The 20728-nt window shown below is 45.3% G+C and overlaps 1 protein-coding gene across 1 annotated transcript; it reads left to right on the top strand.

Annotated features, from left to right (window-relative positions):
- The first annotated feature begins 14030 nt into the window (after positions 1–14030).
- LOC116444815 lies at positions 14031–15374 on the top strand. The gene has a single exon (XM_032110506.1). The coding sequence runs from the start codon at positions 14053–14055 to the stop codon at positions 15340–15342; it is 1290 nt and encodes a 429-aa protein (XP_031966397.1). The 5' UTR covers positions 14031–14052; the 3' UTR covers positions 15343–15374.
- The last annotated feature ends 5354 nt before the right edge of the window (positions 15375–20728 follow it).

Raw genomic sequence — 20728 nt, 5'->3', positions numbered from 1 at the left:
CAATGATCAGCTGCATCATCTTGAAATTTATTTCTCTTCAGAAAGTGGATGACTGTCTCCTGGGCAGTGTGTGTAGTTTTGGGCACTGTTGGGCTACAAGTGAACTGAACAAAGCCTAAAAGCTTCTGCCACTGGCCAGGAGACCCCACCCTATAAACAATGACACAACAGAAAGCAGCACTGTGTGTGTAACTATGCTCTTCTTCTTAAGGCAATGGCAAAACAACCTGTCCCAAATTGTAAAATTAATTTTCATGAGCTCTACCTAAAGTGAAGTCCTTAGCTGATTCCATAATAAATAGGTTGCCACTGGCTGTGGGGGTAGGAGCACTCTCAGTGATATTTAGTGTAATCCTCCCCATTTAATTCATTCACTGAAGCCACAATTCAGTATTTCTGACGTCAGACTTAATTCCCATAGAGGCCATTGCGGCCTCAAAAGCACTGAACTGTGGCCTTGCTGAATGAATCAGGCAGAAGAAATAAGGATAATCATACACGGATCATTGTCATTGATAATAGCTGAAAGGAAAATGCAGAAGAAATACATAAGGGTTTTAATGAGGATTTTGAGTAGCAGTTCTCTAGCCACGCTGCAGGAGTAATTACTCATCAGAGCTATAACTCAGGGATCATCCTAATGCAGTTTTGTGAGAGTGAACAAGACCTCTTTAAAAAAACACCCACCCCTTTAATCAGTGTTTCCCTTTGACAGCAGGTGCTTTAGCCCTGCCAAGACATTTTTACTATGAAGTCAGTTCAGCATCAAAGTTCTAAATGATGCATAGGATTTCATGGCTAACTCTGTGGTTTAAATGTTATGACTGATCGGGGCAGAAGAAATGCCTTTTCATTTCACTGATACTACAGGAAAGTCTCATGTTGTGTGGAAAGAAATTACCATTTTTTTTCCATACCTTTTCCTTTTCACCACACATCTGAAGTTTTTCCCCCTACTGTTAAAGCAGTTCAGTCTAAACAAAAAAGCACCATAGGCAGACTGTACAAAGATCAGGCCAGTTCCCATGTTTATTAGCCTGAGAGTTCTGGGGTTTAATAATGGCCAAAAGACAGGCTTTCGTTGCAGAGAAAGGGGGGTATCAGCAGCTTTCAACCTTCAGGGGTCTGCCTTCTGTAACAAATATTCCAGTGGTGGTATCGAGCTGTGTGGTTCAAAACTTTGTCTTTCTTCTTGGACCAGCTGAAAGGAGCAGATGTCAAAAGGGCTTCTTTTCACACAGCATGGGCCTCAAACCAAACTAAAGCTTGGGCTTAAGGCTGTGGGGCATCGTGTCCTCTGGGCATGCAGAGGGGATGTGGCCAAATGTTTTGGTACCCAAGGAGTGCTATCAACCCCAAGGACAAGAGAGAATTGCTCTATGCACTCTTGAGAAATAATGAGCGTAAATAGAGCAAGGGAAACCCTGACTGGCACAAAGCATTCCTGTGTGGTAATGTGGAGGAGAAGCCGCCTCCTTACTGATGTAGCTCATCCCTTGCCTGACTCTGGAGATATGTTAATCTGGCTGGTACAGGGTTAGTCCCTGCTAGAGGCCAGTAGAGCAATTGGATTACCCTGGGGACTGGTTTTTCTTTTCATGTTTTACTTCTGTAACTTCTCATAGGAATGCATGGGGTAGAATGTTGTTTATGTGTGGGGCCTAAAGTAAGAGGGATGTTTGTTTGAGTTAGTCAAAGAAGAAAGATTCAAGCTTAAAATAGGATATCTGGGTTTGTCTGAGATGACATTTCCTAACAGAAGATTCAGTGTTAAAGGGATATATTTATGAATACTGGGGAAAAAGGGACACATGTAGATCTAGCTCTGTTGGATATTTATGAAGTGTCATAGTTTTATTTGGGCAGAGATTTGGCAATTATCAACACCAGCCCCATTTATTAAGTTTGAAAGTAAATCAATAGCAAATTGGAATTCCATTTATTTTTGTGACTGCTTTGCTGCTGCCTAACAAGGTGTAGTAAAACACACCTACTGGACGGTCACAAATAGTAGATATGAGGAGAGACATGGAGATGCACTTAACCACTGTTAACTGCTTTTGTGAAATGAACTGTGTTGTAGCAAGGAATTTTGAGAGGAGAATTAGGAGAAAACTCCCACGGTAAAGGAAAATCCAGTGAAACGTGTAGGGTTCAACTGACGAATGCCAGTGTTAAGGGAAGCCCTATGGTAAGGTGCTTGCATGTTGTGTGGTCTGCTTAGCAGTTCTATTTTAACTGCCTTGAAGCTTTTGCAAGTGCTGGGAAAAACACTTGCTTCTCCTAATTTTATATTTTTGAAAGATGCTAAATCTGCAGACCACTACCGCAAACCATGAAAAGCATTCTGCTCTTGAATTGTTGTCAGTGATGATGAGAGAGGGCAATAAAAAGCATGCCATAACAAAAAAAAGACACCAAAACCTGAAACCTGTGTGTTTTTACTGGCAATGGTGTTTAAATTTCTGGTGATAGAGGTGGAAGGAAGAAAATTATTGGAGATGAAGCTGTAATGGGCAGCTCTCAGCTTCTTTGAGGGTGGCTTGGCCCCTGGCAACATGTAAGTTTTGTTGGAGATTGCTACTATTATGCTCAGGATAGATATATCTTTCTGTTCCTTAATTTTGCACTTTATGACCAGACTGCTGTGGTGGCCAAGGGTCAACACTGTGGTTCTCATGGAGATGGGAGCATGATCTTGCCCCATCCTATGGACTTGGCTTCAGCTGAGCTCATGGAATGAGTGCTGTGCTCCTGAATGCATGAGAATTAACACTCCTTGTGTTTGCTCCCAAGAAAGGGAGCAAAAATAAAGCTACAATACACGTAGCTTGCAAACTGCTTTGGGTTTTGTGCCAACAGCATGAATGAAGGTCTTTGTGCAGTGGGAAGATGCAGGATTCAGCAATTGAAACTTACCATTGGGTGGCTGCCTGAAGGGATTGACCCAAAATCTAAGATTCTGACCGTTACTGATACCAGCCTAGCATCCAAACCCAAATCCCTTGGCACAGATCCATCTCTGTGTGAATGTGCAGTGAGGAAGGTATGAACTATTTCACAGTCTTACTAATATTACTCTAATTAAAAACAACACTGAGGGAAGGAGTCCAGACAGAGAGAAAAGACTAATTGCCTGGAAGCTGTTAAGAAAGCATAAAGATCCTCATGCAATTAATCCACAAGAATTACCATTTTTTAGGTTCTCCCAAAGGTCCTTCTGCCTTTGATTTTGTCTATTGCTGGTCAGCAGGTAGAAGATGGTGTGCTGTATTTGTGAGTTTTCTGTTCTGGCTCTGTCCTTGTGAACTTGAAGTTGCCCAGATGAACTGTGATCTGTTGCACTGAAGGAGAGGTCTGGAATTCTGCATGTAGATGATTTCTAAGGTGACCATTTAGCCTGAGGAAAGGTGGTTCTGCCTTCTGCTTTGAGAGTTTATTTCTCAGGAAGCAGAAGCTGTGGCTGTTGACATCAGTGTTGCCGGGAAAGCAAGCAGCCAACCTGCTACCAATGGATTTGTGTTTTGAAGCTGAGGCACTGGCAAACTCTCTCATGCCCAAGAATTGATCTGATGGTTATGTGAACTTTATTTGACAGAGGATACTGTCAGTCATGTCAGCAACATACTTGAGTAACCTTGGTCTTGCCTGGTGTGGATTCCATAGTTAGGTGTTGTCTCAAAGCATCCTCCCAGCTGTAAATGCATGGCCTGGTGGGCAGGAGGGTGTCAGGCTCTAACCTCACCTGAGGAATAAGCCAAAGTTTCTCAAATAAAAACAGCTTTTTGCAAAATCAGAGTTGTTTTTGTTAGTGGAGGAATGGGAAGGATTTCTCTGGTAAAGTTGCTGTGTTGGAGGACTGCAAGAGATAGTGAAATATGAAAACACAAATAGCTTGGAGCCAACAAACCATTTAGCTGAAAGTGAATGAAAAATAAATATTCTCCTGTAGAGCAAGCAGGATATGTTCAGGACCTGTCTTTCCTGTGACCTACAGGATTTTAAGAGAAAAGCTTCAGAATTTTATTGGCATTGCCACTATTAGGCGAACTTTTCTCTCCCTTCTCCCCAGACTGGGGTCAGCTTTAAAGAGAGCATTAAGTGAATGGCTAATGGAATTAAGGGTATAATAATAGAAGGATATAGTGAGACAATTGTATTAACAAGAAATAAATCATGTTGAGTGTAAGGTAAGTGTTTTTTAATTGATTGATGGGAAGGATGCTCCATAGGTTTTTTTGAGGACTAACAGCCACTTGCCTTCCCATCTACAGTAAAAAGCCAAAAGGGAAAAAGAGATAAGAAAATTATGCAGTGGGGAAATAAATTATTCAGAGAAGATGGCCATTTTGTGCTGACATCACTAATGTGAAAAAGCATTAAATCTTTGATACTAGCTGCGTTCCTCAGAGGTTGTCGTGGCTGCACAAGGTATTGGAGATTATAGCTAGAACACTTCAGCTTCCCTTGATGCCTTAAGTGGCTTCCCAAGGTGATCCACTAAGTGAAGACTCAGCAATGTCTGTGGGTCCCAAGCTGCTCTGACTATTTTTTTATTTACGTTATTCTAGTGACTTCATCAGCTCCTATGTTTTATGTGATATGGCCTGGAGATAGAGGTTGTGTGTGTAGAGATGAATGAAAGCTGGTGGCTGTTTTAAGTGTGGAGCTTACACCTTGCAAGTGTATAATTCCACTGAAAAGGGGGAAATGGGAATCTTAAATATGAAATGAAACTTTCTAAGGCCTAATTTTCCTGCTCTGTAAATAATCTGATTTTACTAAAAGAAACATGGTGTCAAGCTTGCACTTCTTCAGGACCTGGTTTTCTTCAATCAGAGAGTGGAAAAATTAGGTCCTAGCTAAGATGCAACTGAAATGGAAACTTTGGCAAAAGGCAATTAAGAGTAACTATTAAAGGTCTATAGAATACGTGAGTAAAATCAAAGCAGTGTGAAGGAAGAGGGGTCATTTCATGGCCTTTTTTTTTTTTTTTTCAGTTGAGAGCTTTTAAGCAGTGCAATTAAAGTGCCTTTCATTGTCAGTAATTCAGCAGGACACTCTGTGTGATGCAAGACCTTAAATCTAACCTCATTTTATTCCTCAAGACTTTAATCAACTGTTCCCCCAACAATCCCTCCACCTATTCAGTGCCTGTGTGTGTTGCTTTCGCTTGCTGAGGTCAGAGTTGCAGTTGGCAGCCTGCACTGGAGTGGAGCCTGCCTGTGTGGAGGCTCACCTCTGCTTGCTGGGCAGCACAGGGAGACCACCTCAGTAGCCTCATTGCTGCAATTATGTGGTCCCACAGTTTTCCATAGAGAGGCTGGGGTGTCTGGGAAGGCTGTTGCATAAAGCAGGACTCACTTCAGTAGTGGGAAAGAATTTAATAGGCTTTGAGAAAGATTTGGAACCTTTAGTGGTGTGGACACTACAGGAAACAGATATGAGTGTATGAGTCACTGAATTCAGGCTCACTGTATTGTCACAAAGAGGCTTAGGGGGCGTGGTGACCCACTGAACAATTCAGAGATGGCCAGCGTAAGAGGCTTTTAACTTCAAATAGCGTAGCCCCTGGCTTCTTGCACCACTTAGGCCACAGATTTCACATACAACCCTTTAGTGAGTGTTAACAACTGGGTTAACGGGTCTCAGAGTTCAGAACTCTGGATCAATCTCACCAGGAAATTTGAATGTAACTGTGGTGTTGCTGTCTGCAGCCAACTTGAGTTACATATAAACATGCGCTATTTTTTCAAATGAAGGAACAGAAACGTGTAATCTTCTTATGTGCTTGTGAAGCTCTCAAATAAAGCAAACTAAAAGTGTTTTCAAACAGTCAGCTTAGTAAAATGCAATAAAAATAAAATTGCTATCTCTAATTAATGTATTTTTGAAAGGCACTCTCACAAAACTTGCTAAGTAAGCAGCTTTGGATATTGCTGTTATCCCTGAGGTGGAATTGTCTGTGGTGTTGCTGTTCTGCAGCTTCAGAACTCTCTAAATGCTTGTCTTTGCATTAGTGATGTCCTGTGGTCAGCCTGTCATTGACTTGTCAGTAGCCAATCGCACCAATTTTTGTCCAAATGGTGTCATTTGCTGTAAATTAATTTACTTTTGCCATTAAGTGCAGAGACAGTATGTGGTCAATTCGATTTTGTCCATTAGAGACAATAACGCTAGCCAAGCTCTTTGATACTATTCTTAGTTCACCCCTTGGGACTACTCTACTTACATCTCCAGAGGTACTGGTAAATTTATATTATTCTTCCTTGTCTAATATTTGTGATTTGTTGGCTTTGCTTTAATACATGGACAGTTAAGTCTAAATGCAGAGACTCTTGCACAGCGTAATCTCAGGGGTGTGAAAGTTCTGGGAGGAGGAGAAAGCAGAGTGATCGTGTGTAGCAAATCCACTACTTACCTAGTTTAGAGAGTGGTTATTTTTGTATCCTTACTCCCAGGCCTGACAGAGGCGACTGGTTTTGCCACAAAATACAATGGGGGCTCTTGGGTTGCTCAGCATGGCCTTAGAATATAGCACAAGTTATATATGTATTTAGATACTCTATTGATGGGGGTCATGCTGCAGATAATTTTGTAAACCCCTGACTTAAAGAATATTTATTATTAAAGTAAAACAGGGAGATTGAGATGTTTGTGGTTAGTGACTCTTCCATGGTTTTATCATATATGGGTGAATCTCCTAAACTGTTTACTTTGGTTGCTTTTATATGCAAAGACTGCTGGAAAACAAGGAGAAGGAAATAAAGGAAAGAAAATGTCTTTGCAATCTGTCCGTCTTTACTCATTTACAAATATAAACCCTGACATCCAGGTTCTCTAAAAGTTGTTTTTTTTTTTCTTGATCCCTTGTTTCATGATGAAAACAAGTTGTGTTGCTGCTTGGGCAAATCTAGAGATGTTGAGTGCTGCACACACCCAGCACTGTGTTTGATCCTGACTTAAATAGCCAAGTGCTTGGTTTTGGTCTACAAAGCAGAGTCAGTGCCTGCCGTACATTAGTTGTTGATAGTGTGTCTGTGTAGCAGGTAGTTGGAGAAGCCATGTTCTTGACCACTGATTTAAAAAGACTAGAAGCTGTGTTGAATACCACATAACTTCTTGTGGACATGGGTTCACTTTTTCTTCTACTTGTCCAGTTAATGAAGAAATACTTTTGCTTCAGACCTCTCTTGTCACAATGTTAAGTTTTTATTTATAGGATATTGTTATCTAAAAGCTGGATCACACACTGGCTTGACAGAACCTGATTAAGTGGAAGGCAGTTGTGCGTCTACAGTTGGGTCTCTAAAAGGGAGAAAAATGCATGTGGGATGACATGGAAACAGCACCTGTGCAGACACAGAGAAACACTGCTCCTCCATAAGCACATGTGGTCTGCTCTCTGTGTAGTGTAGGAACCCTTCCTACAATATTTCATTGCTGTATTTTTGACTGTTTGTGTAGAATTAAAAGGTGGTGTGAGGTGTTATGCGTTGGTAGTGCTGTACAGTTTTGGACAGATTGAACAGAAAGATCTTGACTTCCAGTTGTGAGCCTGCAGCACTCAGAGGGATGGAGGAAATGCTGGGGAACATGGAAAACTGTGAGCTACCAATCTCTGAAAAATAAGAAAGCAAACCTGATTTATGTGATACCTTGGCCAACATGAAGAACAGAGGCTGCATGTTAGTCAGAGAAGCTTGAAGAGGTAAGAGACCATGAGAAAAATACCTCAATTTCTTTGGGTTAATGCAGTATGCTGGCCTTTCACTCCTTGAGACAGTAGGATCAATTCAGGTTTGGGTCACAAGTAGAAGTCAGGTTAGCAGTCTCATGCTAATCTCTAGCGGACATTTGTCTGTATTGTGAAGTCATTGTGCAATACGGTAGGAATGGGCAGCAGTGTTTTCAGGGAGTCTGGAGGAACTGGGTCTGCCTCAGCAGTTGTACCTTGGAAAAAAACATAGTCTTTGTTCTGCTTAAACCTGATTCCCAGATATTTTTTCTTGTTGGTGTCAAAAAACCCCACAACTTGACCTTGCACCAAGGCTTACTAATGTTATGCTGTCCAAAACAAAGGTAGTCTGGAAATGATTTCTATGGCTGAAATCTGACTTTTAATGTATGCACTCCGCTGAGTGCTTAAGCCAGTGCTGGTGAAAGGCAATTCTGGCTTTCCAAATATTATGACTTCTACCACCAACAGTATCTTCAAAGCAGATGCAGGAGGTCATATAAATGGTTGATACTCCTCAGTGAGTAGGATGGCCAAAAAAAGAAGCTGTAGGAAATAAGAAAACAAAGAATAACTTTGTTTAAGGAAAGGATGTAGAAGAGTAAATGCTGCAAGAGCTGGAAATGGATCAGAAGATCTCCAGGCGACAGTCTTCACATGACAGGCTTCAAAGGGGATTGTTGCTAATCCTGAAGGGCCTGAGATGGAAAACAAACTCAATTTTGGATTCTAGAAATTGCTAATTCACAGGATGGAATTTTCAGGGAGCTCAAGTAAGCTATGAGTCAGTAGCTTGCTCAGTCCCCAGGCATGTATTCTTCTTAAAAGGTTAAGACAAAATTATGTCAGTGTTGCTGGGTCTCTTGCTCTGTGTTTGAAAGTGAACAAGTGTAAAGCTAAAAAAAAGGGGAAGGAAAGAAAAAGAATGTCAGTGGTGTGCAGAGCTGAAGCTGTTTAAATATCTGTCTGTAATCTGCTCCATTTCCAAGTTTTCAATTTACCCATTCCTTAATTTAACTCCAGGAGTTGCTTCTTGTACCTTGCCTCACAACCCACCTGGTGCTATTGTGGTTTTTGTGGGGTCTTTTTCTTTAACTACTTTGCAAAATGCTAGAAATAAGTTGTCCTTTCAGGATAAAGACTCAGGGCGCCTTGAAAGTGTGTCTGCTGCTGTGTTAAGTGGTGTAGTTCCTGCCCTTTTGATTTCTCCAGCATGGGGACTGAAGTGGGAGCCCAGTGGGCAGCCCAGCAGCAGGAGGGAGTCGGACAGTGTTTGTTGGCTGTGCCTGCTCCTGTGTTGAAGGCCTCAGAATTTTAAATTCCACCAGCCAGCCCATGATGGGACATTGCAGTCCTCTCCCCATGGGCTGACTCTGTAGGCACAATTGCCATTTGCCAGCAGTTACGTGGGCCCTAGGTGGGAGGTCAAAATGAGGCTCAAAGTAGTTTCCTTGCAGAGTTTTGCTCACTATTAGTTCGCAACAGGTGGGGTTTTTTTCCTTCCTTAATCCGAGAGACCTCAATTTTCTTTCAGGCTGGTGGTTACCTCTGAGTGTGGAGCAAAGACTGGATCCCCTGTGCTAAACACTTAAGTGCCTGGAGCTGATGTGGGGAATGTTACCACAGTGCTAGCCTGAGTCTCCTCTTGCTGGTGGGAGCCACGTTAGGTCCGTGTTTCTCAACCTCGGCTTTGCCCCTTGGCAGTGTTTGGGGTTATTAGCTCAGTTGCTAATAACTGGCTATATCAGGACCTATTTGTTGGATATTTTTGCATCCTGATGAGGAAGATATGTAGACTGCAGGTTTAGGAGAATGATCTGCAATTCATCACACTCCTTTCAGATGGTGAGTGGGATAGAAGGAACTGAGGGATAGAAGTGGGATAGAAGGAACTTTTTCTTGGGACAAGGACATGGCCTGGGCAGCACAAGGGCATGCTGTTGGATGCTCAAGGTCCCTCCATGCTGGCAAAGTGTGGAAAGCCATTTCTTTCTTCCCCTATTCTTTGTTCTCTTTTGTCTTTGGTATCAGCAGGTAGTCAAGCAGCTGACACCTCACTGCAGGCCTCAGTGAGAAAGGCAATTGTCTGTAAACACTGGTTTAAGAGTACTTGTAGAGATTCTCTTAATTTAATCCAGTACATGGGATGAGTGGCAATGACAAGCCTCATACCTCTAAACTGGTGAGGCTCTCCAACAGAAAACTGTTAGTTGAAGAGATTCATATAATTTTATAAATTGTTATTACTAATGTGCATCTACAGGTTTTTGAATTAACAAAGTGGGATAAATCCCCCTAATTTTTGATCCCAGGGAGAAATCCTACTTCTCAAGACTTAGCTCCTACATATCATTTTCAAAATTCTAAGTCACAAGGCTCATGAAAATTGTTGGTTGGCAAATCATTTCCAGTAAGTGCTTTTGTTTAAGATGTTTATTTGAAGAGTCTAAATCTCATTCTGTGGTGGCCTTTCCTATTAAATACAGTGACCACATCTGGTCTAGGAAATATCTAACCCAAGTCCTACTAGATGCTGAGAAACTATTCCAAGGTGAAGCCTCAGATACTTTATATACCCTCCCTTACCCTTTTAATTTTCTTCATTCTAGTAAACGAGTCTCAAAAAAACTGAGTGGGGAGCGCGCGCCCGCCCCGCATGAAGATAAAAAAGGGACGGGACGCGAGGGGGAGGAGGGGCTGGGGAGGGCAGGGCTTGATAAAACAAATCTACCGGATGTGACAATTCAGCCTGACTTGACTTCTTTCTCCAACAACTCTTTCAGGTTGCAGCTGTTGACACCACTCCTCCTGAAGGACAGAGAGTGGCACGCCGCACCGGTGAGCACCGGTGGTGAGCTGAGGGCGGGAGATCAGAGCCCTGACAGGTATGTCATCGTCAGAGATGTTAACTGCACACCACCCGAGATCGAAGTCGCTCCGGGGCTAATGACATCTAGTCCCGAAGGACCCGTTCTCTGGCTGCGCTGTGTCCGTCCACCTCTGTTTCTGCCCAGAGGGCAGATGGTCACCCAGGCTATCCCTACAGGAGGGCCACACCCAATAGTGTGTGCCACCCATGTAGTAGGAACAGGGAAGCCGAGGGTGGACGGCAAAATCAACAGAGGGGAAGAAGTCCTTCACCTCAAGGGGCTTCTGGACACAGGGGCGGATGTGACGATCATTCCCACACAGGAATGGCCGGCACATTGGGAACTGCAGAACGTGGCAGGGCACGTACAAGGTGTTGGGGGCATCCAATTGGCTAAACAATCTAGAAGCATAGTACAAATTAAGGGGCCGAGCGGACAATTGGCCAATATACGTCCGTTCGTACTTGATTACAAGGAACCTCTCTTGGGGAGAGATCTCATGCAGCAGTGGGGAGTCACTATTGACATTCCCGACCCCCCACAGAATTTTTGCGCAGTGGTCACTGAGGAGCACCCTACCCAGAAATTGACTTGGAAAACGGACTGTCCAGTTTGGGTAGAACAGTGGCCGCTCTACGGCGAGAAATTGGAGGCGCTCAAGAAGCTCGTGGAGGAGCAGCTTAAGAAGGGGAATATAGTGGAGACCAACAGCCCTTGGAATTCCCCTGTCTTTGTAATTAAAAAACCTAACAAAGACAAATGGCGCCTCCTCCAGGACCTTCGCCAAATTAATAATGAGATTGAGGACATGGGCTCTCTCCAACCAGGGATGCCATCCCCGACGATGCTTCCCCAAAATTGGAATTTGGCTGTAATTGATATTAAGGATTGTTCCTTCCAAATTCCTCTACACCCTGACGATGCCCCACGTTTTGCCTTCTCGGTTCCGGTCATCAACCGAGGAGCCCCAAGAAAGAGATACCATTGGAAGGTGCTGCCACAGGGCATGGAGAACAGCCCGACCATCTGCCAATGGTATGTCTCTTCCTTGCTTGCCCCAGTACGCGCAGCCGCAAAGGAGGCCATCATCCTTCATTACATGGATGATGTCCTCGTGTGTGCCCCCGATGATGACATGCTGGCGAATGTGCTTGACCTGACAATCAGAGCATTGGTTGCTGCAGGGTTCGAGCTCCAGCAAGATAAAATTCAAAGGATGCCACCTTGGAAATACCTGGGCCTTGAAATTACCAAGCGGACCATTGTGCTGCAAAAATTGGCAATCCAAACAAATATAAAGACATTGGTGGATGTCCACAAACTGTGTGGATCTTTAAACTGGGTAAGGCCGTGGCTGGGTCTGTCTAATGAAGACCTAGCCCCCCTTTTCGATTTGTTGAAAGGGGGAGAGGAGCTTAGTTCTCCCCGGACGCTTACCCCAGAGGCACAGACAGCCTTGGAGAAGGTGCAACAACTGATGTCCACCAGGCAGGCAAGCAGGTACAGGCCTTACTTGCCGTTTAGATTCATCATCCTGGGCAATCTGCCGCACCTACACGGGGTCGTCTTCCAATGGGAAGACAACAGGAAGAGCAAGAAGGACCAGGACCGGAGGGATCCTCTCTTGATAATTGAGTGGGTTTTCCTCAGTCACAACAGGTCCAAGAGGATGACACGGCCACAAGAGCTGATGGCTGAACTGATCCGGAAAGCTAGAGTCCGGATCAGAGAGTTATCGGGATGTGACTTTGACTGCATCCACGTACCAATCATGATGCGGACGGGCCAAATTACTAAAGCAATGTTGGAGAGCCTGCTTCAGGATTGTGAAGCCTTGCAATTTGCTCTGGAGGGTTACACAGGCCAAATTTCTTTACATAGGCCGGCCCACAAAATTTTTAATTCGGAAATTCAATTTGAGTTGAGTACAAAGAGTGTTCGGAGTAAGGAACCTTTAAAGGCCTTAACCGTCTTTACTGACGCGTCTCGGGCTTCTCACAAGTCTGTCGTGACTTGGAAAAACCCCCAAACTCAGCGGTGGGAGGCGGATATTAAAGAGGTGGAAGGATCACCTCAAGTCGCTGAGTTAGACGCAGTCGTCAGGGCTTTTGAAAGGTTTCCCGAACCCCTAAATTTAGTAACCGACTCCGCATATGTTGCAGGAGTAGTCTCCAGAGCCAAATACGCCATCTTGCAAGAGGTCTCCAACACAGCTTTATATGAGTTGCTCTCAAAATTGGTCAATCTAGTCTCCCACTGAGAGCAACCCTATTACGTGATGCATGTCAGGTCACACACGGACCTGCCCGGGTTCATTGTGGAAGGCAACAGGAGGGCAGATGCCCTCGCTGTGCCAGCCGTGATGGCCCCGATCCTGGATGTATTTGAGCAGGCCAAAATCAGCCGTCGGCAGTTTCATCAAAACGCCCCTGCCCTGGTCCAGCAGTTCAACCTGAAGCATGACCAGGCCAGGGCAATCGTGGCCGCGTGTCCAGAATGTCATCAGTTAGCTCTTCCAGCCATTGGCACCGCCGTTAATCCCCGTGGACTCAACAGTTGCGAGGTGTTACAGATGGACGTGACACATGTCGCTTCATTCGGCAGGATGAAGTATGCACATGTGTCAGTGGACACCTTCTCCGGAGCCGTCTTTGCTTCTGCCCACGCAGGGGAAAAGGTTAGCGATGTCAGAAGGCACTTAGTGCAGGCATTCACTACCCTGGGCATCCCCAAGGTCATTAAAACAGACAATGGCCCTGCGTATTCCTCCAAGGAGTTCGGGAGCTTCCTGCAGCAATGGGGAATAGAACACAAAACGGGCATCCCCTATTCCCCAACAGGCCAAGCCATCGTGGAAAGGGCTCATCAAAACATCAAAAGGATGTTACAGCGTCAAAGGTCCCCAGAAAAACTAGACTCCCTGGTTGTCAGGCTCTCAAGGGCACTGTTCACGTTGAATTTCCTTAACTGTGCCTTTGAGAACCCGAACCCACCGATTGTGCGGCACTTTGGAGGGTCTCGGCAGCTGCAAATGAAAGAAAAGCCTCCGGTGTGGATTAAAGACCCGGAGACTCGGGAGATACAGGGCCCCCATGAGTTAATCATGTGGGGGAAGGGATATGCTTGCGTATCCACCCCCGAGAGCCCTAGGTGGATCCCATCGAGATGGGTGAAACCGTGTGTCTCCCGTCCCGCCGGAAAAGGAAGTCAAGCAACCCCTAAGACCGGGATAGGCTGACCCCATGCCCTCTGGACCCCAACTTTACCCCAGTTAGGTCCTTGTTTTAATAATGTTCTCTCTAAGTTTGTTTTAGTTGGAGACACCGGAGATGGATCCTGCACCATCTGCCTGAGCCATCACCAGAAGCCTGCAGCTGATCATCATCTTGCAGCTGCCAGGGCCAGGACCACATATGTTTGTCTACAGCCGCGGCCCAAAACCCGATGGCTACATGTCTGGTAGGGATCCCTCTTGGGCGAGAGGAGCTTACATCTCTCCTTGAAAAGCTCAAAGCCACACAGGCTTTGACGACGCCCACAAGTAAGGCTACTGTCGCCAAGCCACCTGTCAACCTGCACCGTCCCCGGGTACCCTATCGGAGACGGCCTCCTTTCAGCTGGCACCGCAGGGGGAAACGCAACACCGATAATCCCCTGGAAAAGTGGCTGCCCCTGCTCCCGAAGACTAGTAGTGAGCCCCAAGAGCTGGATCTCTTGGGATCTTATCCAGCTCACTACTGTGTCCAATTTCAATTCGGGTTGTCCCCGGATCGGGAGGCTTTTAAAAACATAGCCCCAAACCGTCGTGACTATGGGGCAGACAAATGGTGCCTGGCCGTCAGCGGAGTGACCACTGACAACCCACATAGGTCACACCCAAAAGGGTTACCCCGAGGACTATTCCTCATCTGCGGTGACAGGGCGTGGGCAGGCATCCCTTCTCGCCTGTTAGGAGGCCCTTGTACCATTGGCCGCTTGACGCTGTTGACGCCCAACCAAACTCTAGTGCATAATTGGGAAAGGAAAAGAAACAGGACTTCCGAATTGGCAATTCGAAAACGTGAACTTTCAAATCTGGATCAAAATTGTGACTCGGAAGTTGTTCATTGGGCCAGACCAAAAGGGGTTGCAATCACCACATTATTGCCGTGGGTGGCTGCAGCCAAAGCGTTAGGGGAATTAGGTCATTTGGAATGTTGGGTCGTCAAACAAGCGAACCTTACTTCAAGTGCCCTGAGTGACCTCCTAAAAGACGAGGAAATAACCAGACAAGCCACCTTACAAAACAGGGCCGCTATCGACTTCCTACTCCTCCTCCATGACCACCAGTGTGAGGAGTTCGAAGGGCTGTGCTGCCTAAACCTGTCATCAAGAGCGGAGAACATCCACAAGACTCTCGACAAGATGCAGGCCATGGTGTTGCAGATCCAACGCGAGACAGGTGATTGGCTCGGCAGCATCCTCAACGGATGGGGACTATCAGGATGGGCAGTGTCTATTCTCCGGACTGGACTGCTTTTGTTTTTCGTCCTTTTGGTTACCCTGATTATGTTCAGACTTCTCAGAAGACTGCTGTTTAAATTGATTGCGAGCTCCCCCTCCCCCGTGGACATTGGCCAGGCCGAAGCTCTCCCAGAATCAGAGCACGAGCCCATGGCCCCAGAGTCGCAGTGGTTTGGGGACTTATATCCAGACTCTGAATATTGTCCCCAACCCGAATTTGAGTCATCATAAAAAACAAAAAAGGAGGAGATGTGGGAGTGTGTTTTGCTTTGGTTCAGTCCGGGTCTCCCCTCGAGTTTTGTACCTTTGTATCTACCCAGTTTGTTTCCTCCCAATTTTCTGCCAATTACCCCATTTCCCACCTTTGTCTCCTCCCTGGCCCTTGCCAATTGTGCTGGCACCCCTCCCAGGCTTCTAGAAAGTTCTGGCAGGGGCATCGTGTGATTGGCTAGGGGAAAAAGATCCCTCCCTTCCTCTCCCATGGTTGGTTCCCTGATACGCCTTTCACCCTGTTCACCACACCCTTCCCTTCTCCTATTGGTTCCCTCCCATGTTACCACCCACCCATAAAGCCTCCTGCAGATGCCGTCGGAGCTCGCTCCGAACTGGGCATCCCTGGGAGGTGGGACCTCGCGTCCGAGGCTCAATAAACTTCCCAGATTTAACCCAGTTCTGAGTCTGCCTCCTCCCTCCACCGCTCGCTTCCATCCCGGCGGTCCTGTGGAAGGACCCACGAGCCAGACCTCTGGTCTCCCGGAGTCCGGAGGCTGGCCCCCGCAGCCTGCTGCGTCCGGAGCTGACCAGGCTGAGTGGGATCCACTCCAAGGGGACGCAGAGGCACCTAGACATCTCCTATGTCTAGGAGGAATATCAAGAGCTTTGCTTGAGCTGTGCCTTAGAAATGAAGCAGGCATTGTGTCCCTTGGGACCTCGGGAGATCCAGTTAAAACAAGTTTGGGGTCACTTGAGTAGCCCTGTTAACTTCGCACATGCTGCAGGAGCCTTTGCAAAGACAGAAATGGCTGCATGATCCCTTCACCTTAAAAGTCAATGCTGGGGTCAGATCCTTTCTGCTCAAAACAGTAGTGTTTGAACACCGAGCATTTTTCCACGGCATTCAATTATGCCACAAGCTGTTGGAGGTTTTTGTGCCTTTTTCCTGGTACAGATTTTGGAGATTTTTATTGTAAATACTGAGACTGTGAAATGGCTGGAGTTTGTATATTACAATCACTGAGTTGAATAGTAATGGTATCTAGTCTAATGGCCTTTCTGGTTTTCTCAGGGAAAACTGAATTTGTACTGAAAATGGGCAGAGCTATTAATTGCACGGTTTGCTGCTCAACTCAGAGCAGGCTTTCATCTAGACAATGTGAGAGAGATATGAGTCCACATCTATCTCCTCTGTATGCATTTCTTTTTCACATATGTAGAGCCAAGAGCAAGAAAAAAATATTCTTTTAAAAGCTGTGAAGTGCCATATTATGAATGAAGCATGTGTTATGAAAAAATACGGATTGGAAAGTAACATCTCTGAGCTGAAAGAAAAGGGCACCTTGCTGAGAGGCAGCTAGCAAGGGCACACCGCAAAGGCAATAACCAAATCGAGACGTTAAAATATGTGTTATCTCTCAAGCTGTCAGCAGAACTCTGTCCTTGCTGCCTTCTCCCTTAACTCACATTTTGCTGTGGACTCCTGTGGAGGTGCTGCTCTGTGTCCAAAGAGTTTTGGGGTGCCATTTCCAGCAGTGGGAGGTCAGCTGTGCATGGCACACTAAGTGATGGTTGCAATTAAATGCTCTGCTGTGTGCAGCTGGATGCCAGGTCAGTGGGTGCTGCCACACTCTAAGGACCTGTGGGCAGGTTCTGGGCTGGATGTATCAGTTCTGACATGCAGGAGTTGTCTGCTTGTGCTGCATGCCCTGGGAGGAGTCAATTTGCTGCTAGGTTTACATTCTCTGCCTTTAAAGCAGAAGTGGTAAGCATGCATTTGATCCTATTTTCCTATGCTTTCAGAATCCACCTGCATAGGTGAGGGCCATGTAATGAAAGATGAGATGAAAAGAGGTTCTGTTCCCTATGAAGTTACAAAACTGCCAAGAAAATCTCCTGAGGGGAATTTTTGTCTTTATGCTTGGATGCTGGCCCAAAGCAAATGTTTACAATTACAAATCTGTAATTAATGGAAGTTCAATTTAGACTTTGTCCTAATAGTTCTTGGATACCAGAGAAAAAAGAAGAAACTCTTAGTCCAATAGTGCAAATATCGAAGCCTGGATTCTGTTGATACTCTAAAAGTGTTGCCTCTAACTTGGCAATGTTTTATGTGAAATACTGGGATGCTGGTCACAGACTCCCTGATAATACAAAATTCCTACCTGCTGTTCCTTGGAGGCCAGCAGATAAAATTTCAGGGACCAAGGTTTCAGTATATTGAGGGAGATTCTAACAGTCTTGGAGCAAAATCAATAGACTGCAAAAAGTGGGACGAATATTTTTGTATTTTCCTGAATTTTTACAGGTCCCTGTTGTGCTCTCTCTGGCCTCCTTGAAGCAAAACAAATAACAATCAGGCTGTTGAGACTCTAGAGGTAAAATGACAACAAAATTTTGTTCCTGTGAAGGCTGCCAACATGCAGCTTTAAAATATTGCTGAGAAAACTAGATAATCAAATCTTGTTAAAAGAGTTATTCAAACACAAGGTGAATGGGTTGACCAGATCAGCTGGAAGTCAACAGTTGTGTTTTCATTGCACTGCTGAATTAAGCTCATGTATTGGCTCCTTCCTAAGTCTTTGACTCCTGTTGCAGCCGTGTCCTGGAAGTGCTGGGAGGAGCATGTGTGCCTTCGCCCTGCTGGAGTCCTTGCTTTTGCTTAGGTTGATCTCCTTTTGGACAAATTGAATATACTCAGCTCCGTGCAGTTGCCATCAAAATCTGCTTTTTTGCAAAAGGCTGGGGGGTTTTGGCTGTCTGATCTTCCCTCAGGAGCAGCTATTGCACAATGCCAAAGATATGATGTCTGGTTCTGCAGAGGGGTGGAATGAATTGCTTTCCCAAGCTAAACAAAACAGGCTCTGCCGATTTTCTTTCACAAGTGCCTGGTTGTCTTGACTTGAGTAAGTTCATTCCCTAAAAGGCAGCTCTTTGCATTCTACCTGCCTCTACATCACCACCTCAAGCATCTGTTTGGATATGTAAATCAGATTTTCTGATAAATATTGTAAGACTATTAGAAGAGCTGGGGTGTTGCTAATGTCATGTGGCCTTGGGTGAGCAAGAGATGGGTTGCCCCTGACACTTTGTTTTTCAAGTGTCTGTGTGGACCAGAGAAATGTGAGGGAATAGCTGTCCTGAACTGAAACAGCAGGAGAACAGATCTGTGTGTTAGGTATGTAGCATCTGAATTCACGGTATCCTGGGTGAATTTTTTTGGTCAGTGCCTCTCCCCAACTGGCTCCATTCCTCCCCTCACACAGCTCCCTGCACCCATGATAATCACCCACCCCCGGCTATTATAAGCAGTATAAGCAAATGACAAATCTCTGGGTGCAGGAAGTTAACAAGAGGCTGATCAGTAGCTTTAGTTATCTTTCCTTCATGTTTATTGCAGTCTGCTGCAGTTATTTCAAAGGCACTGACATTGATCGACAACTTCTATTAAGGCCCATCCAAGGCAGCTGGATTGAACAGATACATTAAATAAAGCAGTTATTGCTTTTCATTGCCTTTCCGTAAAATATCACTGCTAAATAGCTTCTGCCATCAGATGCAGTTAGGTACATGGTTTTAATTTGAGGGACTGCTTTATAACACTGCACAATTGACACTGGTCTTTGTTTCCCCTACAATAATGATTGTGTACATCCTGGAGAATTGATGAGCTGTCTTCTGAGGCGGGAGGGGGGAGCCAGGGAGGGGGCAGCCGCCTTTGTTGTTCTCACTCTTTTTTATACTTGCCATGCTTGTCAGTTGTTTGCAGCACAGACAGAAATAATGTCAAGCAGGGCCCCTTATCTCAGGATGTTGTAATGTAGCTGCTGTAAGCCCTCGCCTGGAGACAAGATAAGAGCAACCTTACAAGCTTGTGGGGGAGCTAGGAGGGGGGCCAGCAGTGCCATCGCTGGGACAACAATGGCAGAGCTGTCACTCGCACATTATGACTCTTTCTGGTGCCAAGGAAAGATATGTATGCTGAGTGGTGAATAACAAGCACAAAAATAAAAGTCCTGAATGTTCATCTAATAATGATGTATTTGTAACAGGATTATACTGCCCAATGATATTCTTTCTTTATCTCCTCACTAAATGGTGGGGCAGCTGTGTGCTTTGGCAAGGCATGATGTCCTTTCTTTTGTGTGCTGCATATTAATCCTTTATTGAAGTAATTAAATGTGTGCTTAATGGCAATGAGCTGGCAGAATGAACGTACAATTGAATTAGCAGTTATGATGGGGACCATGCTACAAGATGAACTAAATGCAATTACTGTAGGCATTTTTCTCCAAGTCGAATCTGGCTACATGACATGACTTAATTACAGGTTGTTAGACACACTTTGATCCCATAGCGGTGCATGTGGAGGCACAGCTTCAGCTCTGTCATGTACCTATAACACACATACAGGCACCATTCACTAAGAAATTCAGCCTGGTGTCGATGCAGATTCCTTCAGGCAGCTCTTGGTTGGGCTGGAAAAACACATTAAAAACCAGCCAAACAACAGAGGAAGGCCAGTGCTCTGCTACTGGAGCATCTGGTGTGATCTTTGACCAGGTCCTTGTTGTCTGGTGGTCAACCCGCTTTTTTAGGGAATACTTGTTCTTCCTTGAGGACAAGGTGGACAAAGAACAGGTAGTAGTCTTCTGTGTAGTCCTTTTCCCAACATGGGTGCCTCTGGTCAAACTCAGCTCTCTGCAGGAGTACAGACCAACTTGTCTTACCCCAGCTGGACATCTCTAGCCTAGCAGGAACACAGTTTGGGAGCTGGTGTTTGGAAAAATTTTGGAAACAAAAAGGAAAAAGGCAAAGCCATTTGAAGCTTTTAATTTTCAGTGCTGTCCAAGTTCTACAACATGACCTACAGCTGCATCAGGACAAAGGTAGTGCTGTAATTCGGGATGTGGTAAATTGCTGAGATTCTGACGCTAGGGGGACAGTAACTACAGTATTGCAAGTACCGATTGTACAGCTCTTTAGTGATCTAGTATGTCAAATCCTGGGTTCCCAGAGGAATTTTGCCACTGGTTCAAAACTGGGCTAAGCTTCATCTGTCACCAAGGGAAGATTGGTCTGTTTTGATAGCTATGGAGTCTGGCTCACTTGTTAGCAGCACAGAGACATCCCCAGTGCGAGGGCCTGCCTTCTGTTACTGGCACACAGCAGAAGGTAAGAAGTCCTTCTTGCCCCATGCTCATCTGTACTCTTAGCGCTTTGTGCCTGCTCTAGCAGCATTGCATTCCTTTGAGGGAGGCAGACTCCGAGGTATGGAATCTCTCAGGGAGGGTCCTGAGTGTGGAATGTGTTGTGGCCACTCGGGCCTCAGTCTGGAAGTAGCACAAACCTTTCCTTACATCAGCAAGAGCTCTGCTGCCAAGCAAGTGCATCCCAGAGCTTA

The sequence above is a fragment of the Corvus moneduloides genome, chromosome 5 (assembly GCF_009650955.1).
Source record: "Corvus moneduloides isolate bCorMon1 chromosome 5, bCorMon1.pri, whole genome shotgun sequence".
Lineage (NCBI taxonomy): Eukaryota > Metazoa > Chordata > Aves > Passeriformes > Corvidae > Corvus > Corvus moneduloides.
This window is presented reverse-complemented; position numbering and strand designations above follow the sequence as displayed.

Excerpts from the sequence above, each read along its gene's own strand:
- LOC116444815 (XM_032110506.1), top strand. The coding sequence starts at position 14,053 with ATGGCTACATGTCTGGTAGGGATCCCTCTTGGGCGAGAGGAGCTTACA.